Here is an 18,810-nt window from a genome sequence, read left to right as displayed (position 1 = left end):
AAAATGTCTCTCAAAAAGTCGAGCAATAACTTAAATACGATTTTTTAAGTACTCAGAAAAGTACACCGAGGGGCAAATTTGATAATAAAATATTTGAACTAACATATTCAACACTGAAAAAGTATTTTGGTTAATTCCGTCGTGAAACTACTTACGTCATTCTCGAACGACGAAAAGCCTACTTTTCTCTACCAAAATTAACCGAATTGAATAGTAACCCATTTCAAAACAAATGCTGAAAAGTTCTATTTTCCAGCATTGAAACGGATGCTGAAAAGTTGAATTAAAATTTTATTGTAAAGTAACATAAGAAGTTTCATAAAAAAATGATTAGAAACAACTTAAGAAATTTCACAGAAACGAATTTGGGTAATTCTACACCAACTCACTCAGCAGTTGCCCCGACCCCTCTTCGATTTGCGTGAAACTTTGTCCTCTGGAGTAACTTTTGTCCCTGCTCACGAATCCGAGGTCCGTTTTTTTATATCTCGTGACGGAGGGGCGGTACGACCCCTTCCATTTTTGGACATGCGAAAAAAGAGGTGTTTTTCAATAATTTGCAGTCTGAAACGGTAATGAGATAGAAATTTGGTGTCAAAGGGACTTTTATGTTAAATTAGATGCCCGATTTGATGATGTACTCAGAATTCCGAAAAAACGTATTTTCCATCGAAAAAAACACTAAAAAAGTTTTAAAAATTCTCCCATTTTCCGTAACTCGACTGTAAAAAATTTTGGAACATGTCATTTTATGAGAAATTTAATGTACTTTTCAAATCTACATTGACTTAGAAGGGTCATTTTTTTCATTTAGAACAAATTTTTTCATTTTAAAATTTCTTGTTTAACTAACTTTGCAGGGTTATTTTTTAGAGTGTAACAAAGTTCTACAAAGTTGTAGAGCAGACAATTACAAAAATAAAAGATATATAGACATAAGGGGTTTGCTAATAAACATCACAAGTTATCGCGATTTTACGAAAAAAAATTGTTGCTGTTGGTGTGCTCTACAAGTCCTTCATACACAACTTTGTCAAATTCCGTAACTGAAAAGTACTACAAACAAAAAATGTGCCACGAACCAAGAATGAGCGTCGCGATGGTTGACATCACTGCTCATCACCGGTTCAGGCTGCAAATTATTGAAAACACCTCTTTTTTCGCATGTTCAAAAATGGAAGGGGTCGTACCGCCCCTCCTTCACGAGAATTCAAAAAATGGACCTCGGATTCGTGATCAGGGACAAAAGTTACCCCTTAGGACAAAGTTTCACGCAAATCGAAGAGGGGTCGGGGCAACTTTTCCCGATTTCGTGTGAGTTGGTAGAAAATTCAACAATCAACATTAAAATGAGTTGAACGCTAAATGTGCAGTAATTTCTCGTCAGTTACATGATCTCCAAGTACGGGTTATAAGTAGTTATTTTTGTTGTTAAAATATATATTTTTTAAACCGATCCTCGGTCCTAACCTGGTCGTAGTACCTAAAAGGACCTAATAAAAATAATTTATGAGTAAAAAAAAAATGTCCTGTAATTAAATTTTCACTCATTTGAATATAAGAATAAATTTATCAAATTTAAAAAAGTAGTGATTTTTTTATGGTTCTAATTGCTCCCGTTTCCTTTTGAGTGTTTTGATATTTAAACCCATCTAAATTTTTCTAAATCCCTCTCTCTCCTTCAACCAACAATGAAAGTCACGATTTTTTTATTGCCTGATATGTCCAAATTACCCCACAAGCTATGTCCAAATTACCTCCGTAGCATGTTGTATCAAAAATTGCATTTTCTATGATAAAAATGGATACAATGCACAATTGTTATACGTACATATCTCAGGCATCGCTCAAGCAACTCAATTAAACAAAAATTGTTAACTTTGTTGCCGTATAATCCCTGCCAAACTTTATTTCCAAACCCTCAAATATTAGAACTTAAGGCAGTGTCAACCGGCCTTCGGAACTATTACATATATTATACCAAAACCAGGGATGCCACATGATTTTTTAAAATGTCTGTGAAAAAGTCTGTGTATGTCTGTGTCTTTGTCTAAAATTCAAATAAATCAATTTACAGTCATAGAAATCTATCAAAAATTGTGTTTTTAAGCATTTGAAGACTAACGAAATAAGTTTCAATTGATATTTTAACAAAATAACAATTTAATGAAGTTTTTAAAAAGTCTATGTACCTCAAAAAATGTCTGACACGAGCTCAAATGTCTGTGAAACACAGACAAATCTGTGTATCTGGCATCCCTGACCAAAACTACTTAACCTATTCCAATTTTTTTGGTATTTCCATACTCGTACACTGAAATAAAAAAAATGTACCGAATTCCTAAATTCTAGGATTTTTTGCTCTTTTTCTTATTTAGTAATTGAGTAATTGGGAAGAGGAGGCAAAACTCCTACAATTTGGGAATTTGTTACTTTTTTATTTCAGTGTAGGCCATTACTAGTACTGGCCTTTTCACTCAAACTGCCATTTTCGCTTTATATCCGAAGAAAAGATGATTTTTAAAGGGATGTCCAAACTACCCTCACTTACCCCAACTTTACCCCAAACTCTCCAACCCATTTTAAATACTACTAAAAATCTCATGCTTTTAAATTTCCATTGTTTTCAACAAAAGCAAACATTATTTTTTATAAGCCAAATATTTGTTTCACGCTGAAAATATACAATTTCTTCATAACTTTTCTACAGCTCCCTCCAATTCCCAGAATCGAACCAATCCAATCGTCCGGAATCCTTATCGTTTTACGATACCCGATCATGGCCCCCGTAATCGAACCCGTTGCTGGTTTTATTACCTCCGGATGATTCTTTCCGCTGAAGCAACAAAACAGAACAGAAAAAAAACCAGGGGAAAAATTGCCCGGAAAAGCCCAAACGAAGCTCAAAGGGGAAATCTCTGCCACGAAATCAGACAAGAGCCGGCTGCGCGTTTATGAGGGTCATTAGTAGCAATTGGCCGGCTGAGTGAATCCGAGTGAACGATTCTAGGGCCAGGTTAAATGAGGTGAGAGTTGGAGGGGAAAAAGGGCTTTTGGAATGTTTTCGGGGGACTTGTGATGTCCGATTCGGGGTTGTGAGGTTTATGAGGTGTGTCCCAGTGAAGATAGTGGTCTTATTTGACGATAGCAATTTGTAAATGAAGTTTTTACGATTCGTAGTAAATCTATGAATAGAGTTCTGATAAAGCTACAAACCTTGCATGTCAACCAACACTCAAAACTTCTTCTCTAACAAATCTCCAAACAACTCCATTTAGCTTTGCCAAATCCCATCATCACTTCCGTTAAAGTTGGCCAAGTGTTGCCAACTTTAACTTTTCTCCTCCAAAAAACGCTTCACACCTCCTCATAAGGCAGCGCTGAAACCACATCCTGAAAAGCCAATTTACGCTAATTCCCCAATCAGTAAATTATTAAATTGCTTCCGCCAAGCCACGAAAAAGGTTAGCCTTCGCCCATTTTCAGCAAGCCAAACCCTCCACCGAACCATAAGGTACCTTTTCGAAGTCAAAAGTTTTTCCACTTGGCGGGAAAAAGTTCCCCTTTGAAATCAACAAGCTTCCCCGAACTTGGCGAGAAAGCTCATGTGCCCAACTCACAGACAGATACGATTAAGCTAATAACACTTAAAAATTAAATTTCATACGGCTAGTTGAGCATTGGGAAAAGTTTTTTCAAGTAGGTGCACGGAGAAAATAACACAGAACAGAATCATAAAACATGGTGCGTTCTCTGTGAAGGTTGCATGCGAACTTTTTTTAGCTCAAATCTTTCAATATTTTTGTGTTCATTCGAGTTTTCTCCGTGTTTCAAGAAAAATAAAGCAAAAAAAAATCGCAGAAATACCCACAAGAATACGCTCTCGCTCCAAGTACACTCTCGACACCTCAAAGTACCACTTGGCTGAACGAGGTCTGCTGAACACTAGCGTGGTTCACGTTTCTATGAAAAAGACAAAAGTTGTTATTTTGTCTTGCATCAACCGGAATTTCGTTCTTTTATGTCCCCAGAAGCACTCCTGAAAATTTGAGCCCATTTGGTAAGGTCTAGGAGCTCCAGTTTTAATTTGAAATTTATATGGGATTTTGATTTATTTTCCATGGGAAACTATCTTTTTTTACATTGTATTAGGATTTTTTTTTTATAAATCGATGAAATGACTTGATTCTTATAGTAGGAGATAGGTTTTGAACTGGGGAACAACTTTGTAGAACATACCAACATGCTAGGAAGTGACCCTTTAAAGATACAGATACTTTTAGATGGTGGCTTTTGAAGGGGCCAGCCACCATCTAAAAGTATCTGTATCTTTAAAGGGTCACTTCCTAGCATGTTGGTATGTTCTACAAAGTTGTTCCCCAGTTCAAAACCTATCTCCTACTATAAGAATCAAGTCATTTCATCGATTTATAAAAAAAAAATCCTAATACAATGTAAAAAAAGATAGTTTCCCATGGAAAATAAATCAAAATCCCATATAAATTTCAAATTAAAACTGGAGCTCCTAGACCTTACCAAATGGGCTCAAATTTTCAGGAGTGCTTCTGGGGACATAAAAGAACGAAATTCCGGTTGATGCAAGACAAAATAACAACTTTTGTCTTTTTCATAGAAACGTGAACCACGCTACTGAACACTCGTGCAGAAGAGAAACCCCGTCCCCACTTTGCTGCAGCCAAGTGCAATCAGGTGAAAATTTCTCTGCACTGCATCACACGTGGCACCCCCACCACACGTGGCGGCGTCGGCAACATTTGGCATCGCGGCAAAGGATCCGGAAATACTTGAGGAAATGACTTTTTAGAATTACGCTTTCGAGTTCAGGCAGTGCTGGCCAGTTTTGGGTGTGAAGAAACACATTGGAGGAAAAAGGAGAGTTTGACCAACTGGTTCGGCCACGTGGGAATGTGAGCTGTAATTGGATTTTCAAGGTTTATTTGCTACTCTATTTCCGGATGGCTAATAGTTTGGTACTCTTTTGGATGCTGAGCAGGGAACACAAGTGTAATAGATCATGACGGCTAGGATTCAGACGACACCAATCTAATTATTGATTAACTTTTTGCGAATCTTTGGAAAATGAACGAGTGAAATATTTTTTTTTATTTACAAAAAAAATATATCTTTCAAATATCAAACACACAAATATTACTTTTTTGTAATTAAACTTTGTAACATTTCAATCTAAGAAGCACTACAATTTTTTCAACAAACTTTAACCGCACGTATAAGTGAGTGATAGATAGTGAGTGAACAAATAAGTGAGTGAGTGAGTGAGTGAGCCATTGCGCGGGTAAATAAGTGAATATAAGTAAAAACATTCTGCACAACTTTTGATGGAAACTTGCTAGCTCACTTCTTACTGAGATATTTATAACTTGATTTCAAGTGAAAACGCACTTTAGAAGCTCTAATTGATAACTTAAGCGCTAATCAGTAACGTTTCCAGGCCACTCGTATGGACAAATTTTAATTGACAAGATTTGTGGATGACCCCCAGACAAATCAATCACATATTTCTGGAAGAAGGGGGGGGGGGGTGTTTGCAACAATTGCATCATCTCCGTATAAATGTCCACACAAATTTGAATTTGAGTGCTGTCCACAGAAAAAAAAAATGATAATATACGAAAATCTGTATCTTAAGAAAAGATTTTCTGATCGATTTGGTGTCTTCGGTAAAGTTGTAGGTTAACATTAGAACTATTCGGAAAAATACAAAAAATACAAAAATACAAACTTAATTTAACATAATTTAACCTAATTGAAATTTATTTAACTTAATTTAACTTTATTTATCAATATTTAACTTAATTTAACTCAATTTTTCTTTATTTAACTTTATTTAACTTAATTAAACTTAATTTAACAAAATTTTACTGAATATAATTCAACTTAGTTTAACTTAATTTAACTTTATTTTAACTAATTAAACTTAATTTTACCTAATTTATCTTAATTTTACCTAATTTATCCTAATTTAACATTATTAAACTCAATTTTTGCCTGAGTCAACTAAATTTTACTTAATTTAACTAAATTTTATCAAACAACATTAAATTGAACTAAATTCTACCAAATGTAACAAAATTTAAAAAATGTGTCTAAGTTTAGTTAAATTTAACAAAATATTTCAAGATATAACCACATTTGACTAAATTTTTTTCTATTTAACTTTATTCAGTTTAACTAAACTAAGTTTAACTTTAGTTAATTATACTTGATTTTTAATTAATATAACATATTTTAACTGTGTAAAATTGGTGTAACTTAATTTCAACCCAATTTTACTCAATTTCACTTAATTTTACTTTATTCTACTTAATTTTTCATAATTTTACTATATTTCACTAAATTCTATTAAATTTAACTTAACACAATTTAATTGAAGCATATTTGGCCAAATTCTATCAAATTAAACAAAAAAGAACAAATTTTTCAGAATTTACAAAATTTTGCTTAATTTAACTAAATTTAATTAAATTTATCAAAATTTAACTAATTACATCTAAATTTAATCAATTAAACAAAATTTTACTAAATTTATTGAATTCAACTTAATTTAACTGAATTCTACTTTTTTTTCTTGATTCAATCAAATGTTATTTAATTTTACTCAAATTATTTTATTAAATTTAAATTAAACTTAATTTTACTTAACAAAATTTGATATAACTTTATTTTATTTAAAAAAACTTGATTGAACTAAATTTCTCTAAATTTCAATTAATTTAACATTATTTAACCCTAATTTTTTATGTGCTTGAAAGGCATAAAGTGCCCTGCTCGTTTGGATTTGTTAAACATTAACCAGTCTATATCTTGACATTCTGCACCCGATTGAAATTTGATCACATTTCAAAAAATAATAAGAATGGTCGGATCTATAATGTCCAAAAAAGAAAATGTCAGAGAATTTTCTCAGCTTTTCAAAAATATTTCGTACGAAGATGGACACGTTTTTTTTAAAATAAAAAAGAGTTTGTTTTAATATTTTAACTTAAAAAGGTCCATGATTTTCCGGATGCAGCTCTATCGCCGCCCTTTTTTTTTGGGGAGGAGGGGGGGGGGCATTTTCCAAACCACAGAGGTGCCAATGATTGAAAACATTAAATTAGAATTAAAAATTAAGTAATATAAATATAAATACACTCAAACCCCGGTGGTTTGACACTAACTGTTGTCAAACGAACGGGGTCACTTTTTAGTTTGACACCCCTTTTACATGGAGTTCACACACACTACCAAACGTTTGTTTTGATAGAGTGCGTTAGCGCCGTGTAAAAAGTGACATTTTCACTTTTTAGTTTGACTTCGATTTTTGACCCCTCCCCTCCCCCCTTTGTAACAAATCGTAATAGATGAGCAATTTTTTTTGCATTTTTTAATGAATTCTTGTATGAAAAATTTGCGTTACGTAACACAATTTTTCAGCACACCCCCCCTCCCCCAATTTTCGTAACATTTCGTAACAGACACCGACACCCCCTGCCCCCCGCCCCCCCTGACTGCGTTACGTTACGAACGCTCTCCAACCAACGCACAGTGGATCCAGGTGTGACAAAAATAAAAAAATGAAAGTTAAAATTCACTAGTGTTAGTATTTTTCTATTTTTTCTCATACCTTCAAAAACACTTTCCCAAATTTTGAGCAAGATTGGATGGAATTTGAATTTTTGGCGGCTTTGAGAGTGCAGACATTTTTGTTATTTCTAGTAGCTGATACTTCAAAATTCGCAAAAAATATGTTTTATTAAAACTTGCATAACTCAGCCAATTTTAAACCAAATTTGATTTTTTTGGCTGCATTCGAAAGATATTTAAAAGTTGTTAATTTTACTGTTCTTGGAATTTTGATTGACCCCTCCCCACTTTTAAGCTATTCAAACGAAAGAAAGCATTACCTATTTTCAAGATTTTTTCGAATTTGAACTCTTCAGGAACAATTTTGTACGGGTGTGACCAAAGTCTCGTATGCAGTTTCTGTCATGAAATTTAATGTACTTTCAGACTGTGTATAGCAAATTTTGCTCATACTTGCTCGAAAGATCAAAATTTGCATGTTTCTAAAAAAAGTCAAAGTGGACCTACAGATATGGCAATCGCCTTTTGATTTTACTTTATATTCAAGAATTCAACAAATGTACTAAAATAATACTGGATTTAGGATTTTTTAGTGTACCAAGATCCCCCCCCCCTCTCCCTCTTCTTTTTTTATGACTTGGTTAAATATTCCTGTTGGAATGACTGAATACTTCAACGGCGAAAATACTTTCTATCGGAAAATTTCACATGTGCTTGTGTGCTATCTTGTGACCCGTCTGCTGAAAAAGATAGGACGTGTCACAAGATAGCACACAAGCTGCGATGTGTATCTGCGTGGAGAATTATTGGAACAAAGTGATGCGAGCAGTGATAAACATATTACCTAATGAGCAATTGCAAACATTTTAATGAATACCGTCATCAGGGTTGACATTGAGTCTGGTGGGTGAGATACATTTATACAAAATTGCTAAAATTTGTATGACCCAATCTCACCTCCAGACCTAATGTCAACCCTGATGACGGTACATACTTTTTTTTGGTACGATAGATTTCTTTTGTGTATCCTAACCATGCACTGTCCCAAAAAGTCTTCCTAAAAGCAGTTTTTACCTTACCTAAAAAGCAGAGCAGACCTTGGCTCTAGTCGTGGATGAAGAGAGGAGGAAAGATGGGAAATAAAAAAAATAAAATCGAAAACTTTATTCTCAACTTTATAAATTAAAATGTATCACAAGTTACTCTAATTAATAACTCTACTGCAAAAAAGTTAATGATTTATTAATTTTGTAGGTGACGATCTTTGTTTTGCACCCTAGTATTTGGAGAATATTTGAAAGGGGAAGGAGATAAAAACTTGAAATCAAATTTTCGTTGGCCTCAACACAAATCTAGAGTTTTTTTAAAGGTCCTTTAATTTATATTGTTTCACCTTTAAAAAACTCTAGAAATTTCTTCTGATCTTTTTCTACCTAAACTACAGATACTTCTAAAATGTGCACAGTTAAAATGTTATGATAATCTCATAGAAGCCAAATAACACTTTTCCTCAAATACACAAATTTTGGAACACCCTATTAACTGGATCACCCTAACGTTACTACTGTACTGACCCTGATCAACTTTTCGGAAGATAACAAAGCTGTTATTTAAAAGTGTGGTATCTACGAATTTTGTTTAACAAAATTTCGGTTATGGATCATTGTGATATGGTACCACCCTAACATTTTATTTGTTAAGATTTACACACACACAAAATCAAAATTCCAAGCTACTTTTGATATAAAAAAATACAATTCCAGCAATTAAAAAAATATTTAAAAAATAATAATTTATGAACCACCCTAATGTACATAGATTTTATTTTATGAAAAAATAAATTTATTTTTTGAATTTAGCCGCCCAAAATTACCCTAATATGACATATTTGGTAGAATATCTGACATTTTTTAATTTTGTCACACCTTTGTTCGGAGTGGATCCACTGTGCAACGGGGTAAAAACTAAAAAAGTGTCAAACGTAAAAGTGAATAATTTTTTAGAGTTTTGTACAAAGTTCTTTGTCATATTGGTCACGCAGAACATAACACCCTGCACTTTTTTTTATTCCAAATCAAATTTTACATCCAAAATGATCTTGGGATTTTTTTTTTCGATGGAGTTTTCGATGTTTATCAGAAATCAGTATTTTTCAAAAATTCAGAATGCCTAACATTTTTTTAATCTAGAGCAAAAAATAAATGAAACTTCAAATTTTCATTGAAAAAACTTCTTCACTACATTAAAAAGTTTTTAAAATACAACGTATAATGTTCTAAGTAGACTAAGCTTCATCCAAGGTTGAGGTTCATTTACGAAAACGTAGGGGTAATTCTCTACCAACTCACACGGAATCGGGAAAAGTTGCCCCGACCCCTCTTCGATTTGCGTGAAACTTTTTCCTAAGGGGTAACTTTTGTCCCTGATCACGAAACCGAGGTCCGTTTTTTGATATCTCGTGACGGAAGGGCGGTACGACCCCTTCCATTTTTGAACATGCGAAAAAAGAGGTGTTTTTCAACAATTTGCAGCCTGAAACCGTGATGAGATAGAAATTTGGTGTCCATGGGACTTTTATGTAAAATAGACGCCCGATTTGATGGCGAACTCAGAATTCCGAATAAACGTATTTTTTATGGAAAAAAACACTAAAAAAGTTTTAAAAATTCTCCCATTTTCCGTTACTTGACTGTAAAAATTTTTGGAACATGTCATTTTATGGGAAATTTAATGTACTTTTCGAATCTACATTGACCGGAAGGGTCATTTTTTCATTTAGAACAAAATTTTTCATTTTAAAATTTCGTGTTTTTTCTAACTTTGCAGGGTTATTTTTTAGAGTGTAACAATGTTTTACAAAGTTGTAGAGCAGACAATTACAAAAATATTGATATATAGACATAAGGGGTTTGCTTATAAACATCACGAGTAATCGCGATTTTACGAAAAAAAGTTTTGAAAAAGTTACTTTTTGCGTTTTTCTTTGTTTTGTCGTCCGTGTCTGTCGCGGGTGACCATGAATGGCCATGATCGATGACGACTAGAGGGTGACGAGCGGGAATTCCCGGGAAAAAATTCCCGGGAAATCGTCCATTTTTGGACCTCTCGATTCCCGGGAAATTCGGTCGAGACTCCCGGGAAATTTCATTCTTATAAATTTCTAAGCAAAATTATATAAACTAATCAGACAATTATTATAAAAATTCTAAATTGTTTAGAATATTGGAAGTTCAATGTTCGATGTCCAAGTTCGAATAAACCAATGCTTCTCTGATCTTCTTATTCAAAAAGTTTAAAATTTGACTTGTCGAAAATTCCAATAACTATAATTGAGAGAAGCCAAAAAAAATGAATTTGGACCCCAGAATTTATCTTAAAGCATACATAGCAGTTACACCCCATAAATGAAATCTAAAGTTTTTTTTTTAATTATTTTTATATTTTATTTCTAAGAAGGAAAAGCTTTTTCAAAATAAGTTCAATTCCATATCCTCTCTCGAGCAAAGCGGTTCTCATAATCTGTTTTTTTGAATTCTAAGTCCCTAGGGTAATTTCGCTGTATCAAGGTAATTTCCTTTTTTGATGTCAAAAAGTCATTTTGTGTTTCACGTCACCTCAATATTCAATTATATTTTGGAGAAAAAAAAACACTCTATCAATCTTTGTAAAGTTTACGGTTCACCAATTGTGAACATTCGGATTTTCTTGATAACTGTAAATATTTTTTCAATCAGTATTTACAGTTGACATTTAAAAGGAAAAAAACAAGTTTAAATTGTTGTTTTAAGTAAGTGTTTATCATATTGCAAAAATTCCGGTACTGGAAAATTATATATTAGTAATTTTTTTTTACTTCACAAAAATCTAATTAGTAGTTAATGCAACCAGCTTGTGAAACTTTTGAAAAATCACTCAGTGTTAATAAATTTTTTTTAACATATTAAACTACAATTTTGAGTCCCAAATAGCACAAGAAACGATCTTGTATTTGCAGACTCAGAAAAAAAATATCGAAAGGTAGACATCGTTCCTAAGATAAAAAGGAAGTTAACGTTCCATAGAATAAGTATGATTAAATGTAACTTAATTGATTGAAAAGAAACATTATTATTACATTTTTCTTAAATTATTGCCACTATTGGCATAGAAAAAAACTCCCGGGTCCCGGGAATTCCCGGGAAATGGCCAATTTCAACTCTCGATTCCCGGGAAATTGAAAATCTCGAGAATCGTCACCCTCTAATGAAGATTAACTTTTTCAAAACTTTTTTTCGTAAAATTGCGATAACTCGTGATGTTTATAAGCAAACCCCTTATGTCTATATATCAAAATTTTTGTAATTGTCTGCTCTACATTTTTGTAGAACATTGTTACACTCAAAAAAATAACCCTGCAAAGTTAGAAAAAACACGAAATTTTTAAATGAAAAATTTTGTTCTAAATGAAAAAATGACCCTTCTATGACAATTTAGATTCGAAAATTTGCGAAAAAACAGAATACTTTTTACGGTATTGTCCACCGAAAATTTAATATTTTTTTAACAATCCCAAAAACATTGAAGTTTTTTGAAAAAAAAAAATATTTTTGTGAGTGAGTGAATGAGTGAGTTAGTGAGTGATTGAATGAATGAGTGAATGAGTGATTGAATGAGTGGGTGAGTGAGTGAATGAGTGAGTGAATAAGTGAGTGAATGAGTGAGTGAGTGAGAGAATGATTGAGTGAGAGAGTGAATGATTGAGTGAGAGAGTGAGTGAATGAGTGAGTGAGTGAGTGAATGAATGAGTGATTGAGTGAATGAGTGATTGAATGAGAGATTCAGTAATTGACCAAGTGAGTGATTTAGTTTTAATAATTGCAATGAATGCTCCAATAAACAAGAAAATTATGATGTCACAATTGAGCTAAAATCAATAAAACTTTTTCTTGTTAGTATAAGAAAGCACAGAGGCATCAACCTGTCAAAATTTCTTGCCTAAAAATTTTGAATACATTTGTTCAAGAGTCATCCAGTTCTGACATAAACAAATTCTAACTTAAAGATACAAAATCAAACACAAATTCTTTCCAATTCCACCTGACCCGGCAAACGACAACCAAGTGCCAAGCAAGTCGTGCGCTAAGCCATAAAACACCGCAATTTATTAACTTTATCCTTCTGTTATCTTTCGCTGCTCCTTTTTTCAGCTCTCTCCACTCCAACTCTCATTCCATTTTCCAAAGCACCCTTCCCTTCCTTTTGCGCCCTTTTGACTTTCGCACAAAAACAAAACACCCCTCCTCTTCTTTTTTTTTTCGTCTCCCATAAGTAAACGGCTCATTTCTTGCGAATTTGTCCGGATTTGGAACTCGGAAGTAAGAGAAAAAGAAGTGAGCGAAGAAAAAGTTGAGCAATTTTCCCACCATCATTGGGGCACGTTCCACTGCCGAGAGTTTTCTAAGGAGGGGGGAGTGTTTGTTTTCACCTAATGTTGTGCTCTTTTGTTGCCCTTTTTGTTGTTGTGAATGATGTGATTTTGGCAGGTTGGCGTTTGACAGCGAATTAGGGGTGATTCAAAAGTGTTTTGGGATTTTTTTTTATTTTTTTAAATTAAAAACAAATTATAATTGATACAACTGGCAACGCTTCCAGAACTGACAAAATATTATTTCAATGTTGTCAGTTTAATTTCTTCTGTTTTTACTATTAAGCTTAAGAAGCTTGAGACATCCCTCAAGTAACTTTCTCCAATCTTCCCAGAACACATTTCCACTTCATTTCACCCTCAACTCAAGAAGAAAAAAAAGAGAGATGACGGGTGAAATTGAAACTTTTTCGTCTTTCCCGTCAGAGTGTACTGTGAGAAAGCCGCCACCCGCCACGTCAACCATATCACCCTCGAACCTAACCTCAAACTTTGGCTTCATCGAGAGGGAGGGGGGTCAACCCTGACTTACGGCACTGATTGACACGACACGACACGTGGGCGAGTTTGTTTTCCGATGGACTTCAACTCGCCATTAGCACCGATAATGATCTTTGATTTGGGGGGACTTCCGGAACCTATTTCTGGACTCTATAGACTTATTGATTAGCTAGTTTTTGGGGTATTGTTGTAATAAATTACCTTTGTTTATCTTTATTTTCAGGACGGAATGGGTCAGCTAAAGATTGTGTCCGGCGGGGTTGAACTCCGCGGACAGGCCCTGGTGCTGGATATGCTGCGAGCGTCCTCGATACGGTCCCGGCACGGGACGCCCATCTCGATTGGTGAGTTGGCAGCCGGGTTGCCAAAGCGTTTGTTTTCGTTTGACCCTAACCTCAATCCCTTCCCAGAATCATCGCGCAACTTCAGCGTAAACACCCGTGACGCCGAGGGTTACCTGGAGAACCAGCTGTTTCTCGGCCACGACCGGTTCGAAGTGATGGCGAATCACTTTCGGGTCGGAGACACCCACGGAACGCCGCTGTTTGCCGTGGACCGGGACGAGGTCACCATCGGGGCGAGCTCGTTGCGTGTCGAAGGCGAAGGCGGCGTGATCTTCAAGGACTCGATCCAGACGCCCCTGGTGAGGGCGGAAGCCGGAAAGGATTTAAAGTGAGTGACCCGCAGGGTTAATCTTGAGTAGAATTGTGACCTTTTTGACTCATTTTGCAGGTTAGAATCCCCGACGCGATCGCTGGAAGCCCGCGCCACTCAAGAGATCTTCCTACAATCGCGCGCCGGAAGCATCGAAGCCAACTGCCTCAACGATCTCAAGCTGCACTCCGTGGCCGGAAGTGTGAGTCCCCGTCCCCCTAAATTCCACTCTCCAACCCTAACCCAACTTCTTTTCTTCTCATCACGCGCAGATCCGGCTGGACGCCAGCACCATCTTGTTCCCCAACCTGAAAACCGTGCAACCCTCTTCAAGCTCCAGCTCGATGCGGGATCACGTTAGCACCGCGAGCAGCTCGGCGTCCGGCTCGTACAGCAAGATCTACCAGCTGTGCGCCTGCTCCAACGGGAAGCTGTTCCTGGCGCCGGCCCACAGCATATGCGCCGCCGATGACAGCGCCATCTGCAGGTAATATTTCTTCACCATCGAAACAGCGCCACAGTGGCGCCACCGGCGGACACTAGAACTAGTAGGGTAGGACTCGTAGATAGCCATGAATCGCGGGGGCGCGTGCGCTTGTAAATAAGTCTCGTGGTGAGAGGAACTCTCCAACGAATACTTTTGGGGAGATTGGTGACGTAGTTAATGCATGGCCTACCTAGTTAATGATTATGAATTTCAACGTTTTGGCACAGATGACAAGACGCGGACATTTTGAGGCTATGAAACTTACAGAATTCTGCATAGAAAATTGTTGATTTGATACACTCGGTTCTCTTCGTAAGTTAAAAGAAATACAATGTCTGTCCTGCTTACGTCAGTGGATGTTTACATTACGAGCAGGACAGACTCTTTGTTTACACTTCAGCTTTGGTCCATTTTTATTGTTTTGCTTGAAATTATGGAATTTTCTCTCACAATTTCATCAAATTATCACTCACTCTTGACAGAATATTTACGCTTTGATTTTCTTTTAAATTAATGGATACTTTTTGAAATATGCTCTTGTTTTAACAAGGTGTTAGGGGAAATCTACCCATTTTAATCCTAATAAGCGGTCGTGTTTGAATGATGCTGGATAATCTAGAGTCTCCCTTGAATTTTACTAAAACCAAGTACACCAACGAGTAGAGCAAGTTTTTGTGAACATTTCTGTTTATTTTCACTTTCACTAAAAGTTATTCTATTTCTTTACCAAGCATTTAACAAAAAAAAAATCCCAAGGGTATTCTAATCGAGGCGAATGCATTGGGCCACGCCCATTTTTCTAATATCGACTTAGTTCTTTTTTCTTCCAACACTCTGTCGAGTGTTGCCATTTGCGCTGACAGTTCAAACGAACACTCACGAAAAGTGGCATTTATAGGGAAAGTTTCTTGGCATCGCTGGCTGTGCTGCTGGTGGTGTTGACGGCCAGCCTTTGTTCTTTTTTGCCTTCGTCTCTCGCTCGGTTTTCTTCAGCCTTCGATTGGAATGCAAAGTGAAAATTGAAACGTCAAACGACTTGGCGCGTTTGTTTTTTGATGGCGCTTGCTAATTTATTACATTTTCGGGATTATTCTTCAAGTGAGTGCCTTACTAATGATCAAAAGAACATGTTGCCGGTAGTTGGAAGCAATTTCATATCTTAAGCGCCGTGAAAAAGTAAGCGGAAGTGAAAAGTTAATTTTGGCGATATTCATTAAGCGTTTGAGGGATTCTCGTGTGTGTCACTGTGTTTGCCAACAAAATGATGAGAAGTGGTCTCGCAAAATACAAATTATGATCAAAAGTGCATTAACTGTGATCTTTTTGGCCAGTAAGTGGCATACATTTGCGTGCTTACTCGAGGCGGTGCTGTTGCTGCACCCAACTGGCAGTCGCATGATTGTGATGCATGGCGGCATGAAAGTATATCAGAATCTGCATGAAATCTGTCCTCATGCATTTTTTGCGATATAGGAGTATGACATTTTTGCCCGTTACCGACAATTATCGACATTACCGACGGCTTTTTGGTTGTATTTCACAAAAAAAAACACTTAGCAGAACGAGGATTGAACCACCAACTTCTTGGTTATTGATCCGACACGCTACCACCGCGCCATGGACGCTTGATGAAAAGTGAGTGAAAGAGCACCAACAAATGCTTCTCTTTGGAGTGTTGCTCGGGGACGGGCCAGCTTTATATGTGTTGGTGAGAACTGCAGGTCGCTGAAATTTTTACACGCGGGCAAAAATGATCTACGGGCTTGCTGCAAAAAATGTTATAAAATATGACATTTTCTGCAGCAAATCCAATGTTGCAGATTTTGAGATATATTTTTCCTTTGGGTGTGGTAAGTTTATAGCCCAAATAGTATTTTTGGAGCTTTAATCGAGCATCAAACTCTTCATATGACGAAGATAGGTGTTTGATTGGAAAGGGTAGATTTCCCCTTTATTGTGCTAAAATGAAAAACAAAACAGATTTTTTTACACCAGATCAGTCCTGAGAAGATCTCAATAAAATTTATGAACACCTTTTTTCTTCTTCATAACATTATTTTTATTAGGTCCTTTTCGGTACTGGAACCTGGTAAGGACTAGAAAGCCTGGAGCTTATTAGAGAATCTCTAATAAGCTCCAGGCTCTCTATTAAGGACCGAGTCAGCTTTTGTAATTACATTTTTCTTAAAGCTAAGAGTTATTACAGAGGATCTTGTGTGTAAATGTTGGTGGGAGGGGAGCCGATTACCCGCGTCCTACTCGGGGTTTAGTAGGGAAGGGATTGATGTTAAAGACAAGACGTGGGAAGGGAAGGGGGATTGCGTAAGGGTCTTGGTTGGCTCTGCTGGCCTTTTGTTTATGTTCTATGAATACCTATGTGAACAGTATTATTGAAAGAAAAGCTCAGTGCATCAAAATTTGTCACATTGGCAGGGGTGCCAGGCTCCAGATATATCTGAATTGGGTACTAAAGTCCTATGTCAATTTTTATGTACAACGGTAAAAAACACGATTAAAAACCATTTCTGATCACTTTTTTTCATTTTAATGCAAAATTTTTTTTGACAAGACAACATTTTTTCGATGGATCAACTATGGCCCCCTTGGAACGAGCTGTCAAGTAGGAGCTTTTCTGTCAAGAAGGACTGCGAGGTTAATTTTTCAAAATTGATTTAAAAATCCATTTTAAACTCTTTGTGCTCGTACAAAGGGTCATTGTACTCAGAAAAATAAGCTTTATCGCTGTAAACAATAATATCAGCAATCTAAGCTTCATTTTAGGACCCAATTGCCTGATTTTTCAAGTATACGTCAGAATAAATATTTATAATTATCTATGCCAGATTTTTAACAGATTTTGTTATTTTCTGCCAATTTTGAACAACCTTTTGATCAAAATAAACGATTTTCAATAACAATAAGAAAATTAAGTAAATATTGAATAAATAAAAATGTTAATTCTACCTGAGTTGAGTTGGAGAATTTGAACGGTGTGCGTCGCGGTCCTCGCGCAGGATTTTCGTTGCCGTTTCCGTCTTTGTTGTCCCCCCGATTGTGTGTGTATTTCGATCCGGGTGGTTTCGGGATGTTTGACAGTTGAGTTGGAGAATTTGAACGGTGTGCGTCGCGGTCCTCGCGCAGGATTTTCGTTGCCGTTTCCGTCTTTGTTGTCCCCCCGATTGTGTGTGTATTTCGATCCGGGTGGTTTCGGGATGTTTGACAGTTGAGTTGGAGAATTTGAACGGTGTGCGTCGCGGTCCTCGCGCAGGATTTTCGTTGCCGTTTCCGTCTTTGTTGTCCCCCCGATTGTGCGTGTATTTCGATCCGGGTGGTTTCGGGATGTTTGACAGTTGAGTTGGAGAATTTGAACGGTGTGCGTCGCGGTCCTCGCGCAGGATTTTCGTTGCCGTTTCCGTCTTTGTTGTCCCCCCGATTGTGTGTGTATTTCGATCCGGGTGGTTTCGGGATGTTTGACAGTTGAGTTGGAGAATTTGAACGGTGTGCGTCGCGGTCCTCGCGCAGGATTTTCGTTGCCGTTTCCGTCTTTGTTGTCCCCCCGATTGTGCGTGTATTTCGATCCGGGCGGTTTCGCGTTTTCGCATTTTAGTTGGTTTTATCTTTCCACAGCCGGCTGTCTAAGATTAAATCATTTATGCTAAACTCAACACCAAATAACCGGGAATAGTCTCATCCGCATACTCCGACTGTTTGCCTTGAGAATGCATAATACATCACACCATTAAACAAAATTTATTGATTATTGGGTCGCATCATCATCCTCTATGTTGAATCCTGGCCATTACCCTTACCTACTAACAAAATCCCAAGTAGAAGTAGTTTTCCGGCACACGCGGGGGTGTGGATATCGTATAGAACCCACCCTTGGTAGCAGCCTGTGCTAACTAACATTCCCGTCCCATTCCCTCGAGATCTACAAACTGACATGGCGGGCGCCGTTGGTGGCCAACGACTGTTTCCTATTTGCACCGGCTCTAGTTTTGATGATCGTGATGTTTTATCTTTTCAGCGCATTCATGCATGCTGTTGATAAGGGAAACATCATTTGATCGTTGAAGCGTGTGACCGGTTGTGCTGATGGGATATTATGGTCCTGTTCAGCAACGGAGAAGGACAACCATGGGTGGTCTCTCATGCTCAT

General features: G+C 36.6%; 1 protein-coding gene across 3 annotated transcripts in view; it reads left to right on the top strand.

The window, feature by feature from the left end:
• Window positions 1–15,325, top strand: part of LOC6053845 — a 188,471-nt gene extending 173,146 nt beyond the window's left edge. For all 3 annotated transcript variants that reach the window (XM_038266971.1, XM_038266969.1, XM_038266970.1), the window contains 4 exons: window positions 13,734–13,854; window positions 13,921–14,182; window positions 14,243–14,366; window positions 14,437–15,325. In XM_038266971.1, coding sequence (XP_038122899.1) covers window positions 13,734–13,854; window positions 13,921–14,182; window positions 14,243–14,366; window positions 14,437–14,655 — 726 coding nt within the window. In that variant the 3' untranslated portion in view covers window positions 14,656–15,325. The remainder of the gene's footprint in view (window positions 1–13,733; window positions 13,855–13,920; window positions 14,183–14,242; window positions 14,367–14,436) is intronic.
• Window positions 15,326–18,810: the final 3,485 nt, after the last annotated feature.

Source organism: Culex quinquefasciatus, chromosome 1, assembly GCF_015732765.1.
Source record: "Culex quinquefasciatus strain JHB chromosome 1, VPISU_Cqui_1.0_pri_paternal, whole genome shotgun sequence".
NCBI lineage: Eukaryota > Metazoa > Arthropoda > Insecta > Diptera > Culicidae > Culex > Culex quinquefasciatus.
This window is presented reverse-complemented; position numbering and strand designations above follow the sequence as displayed.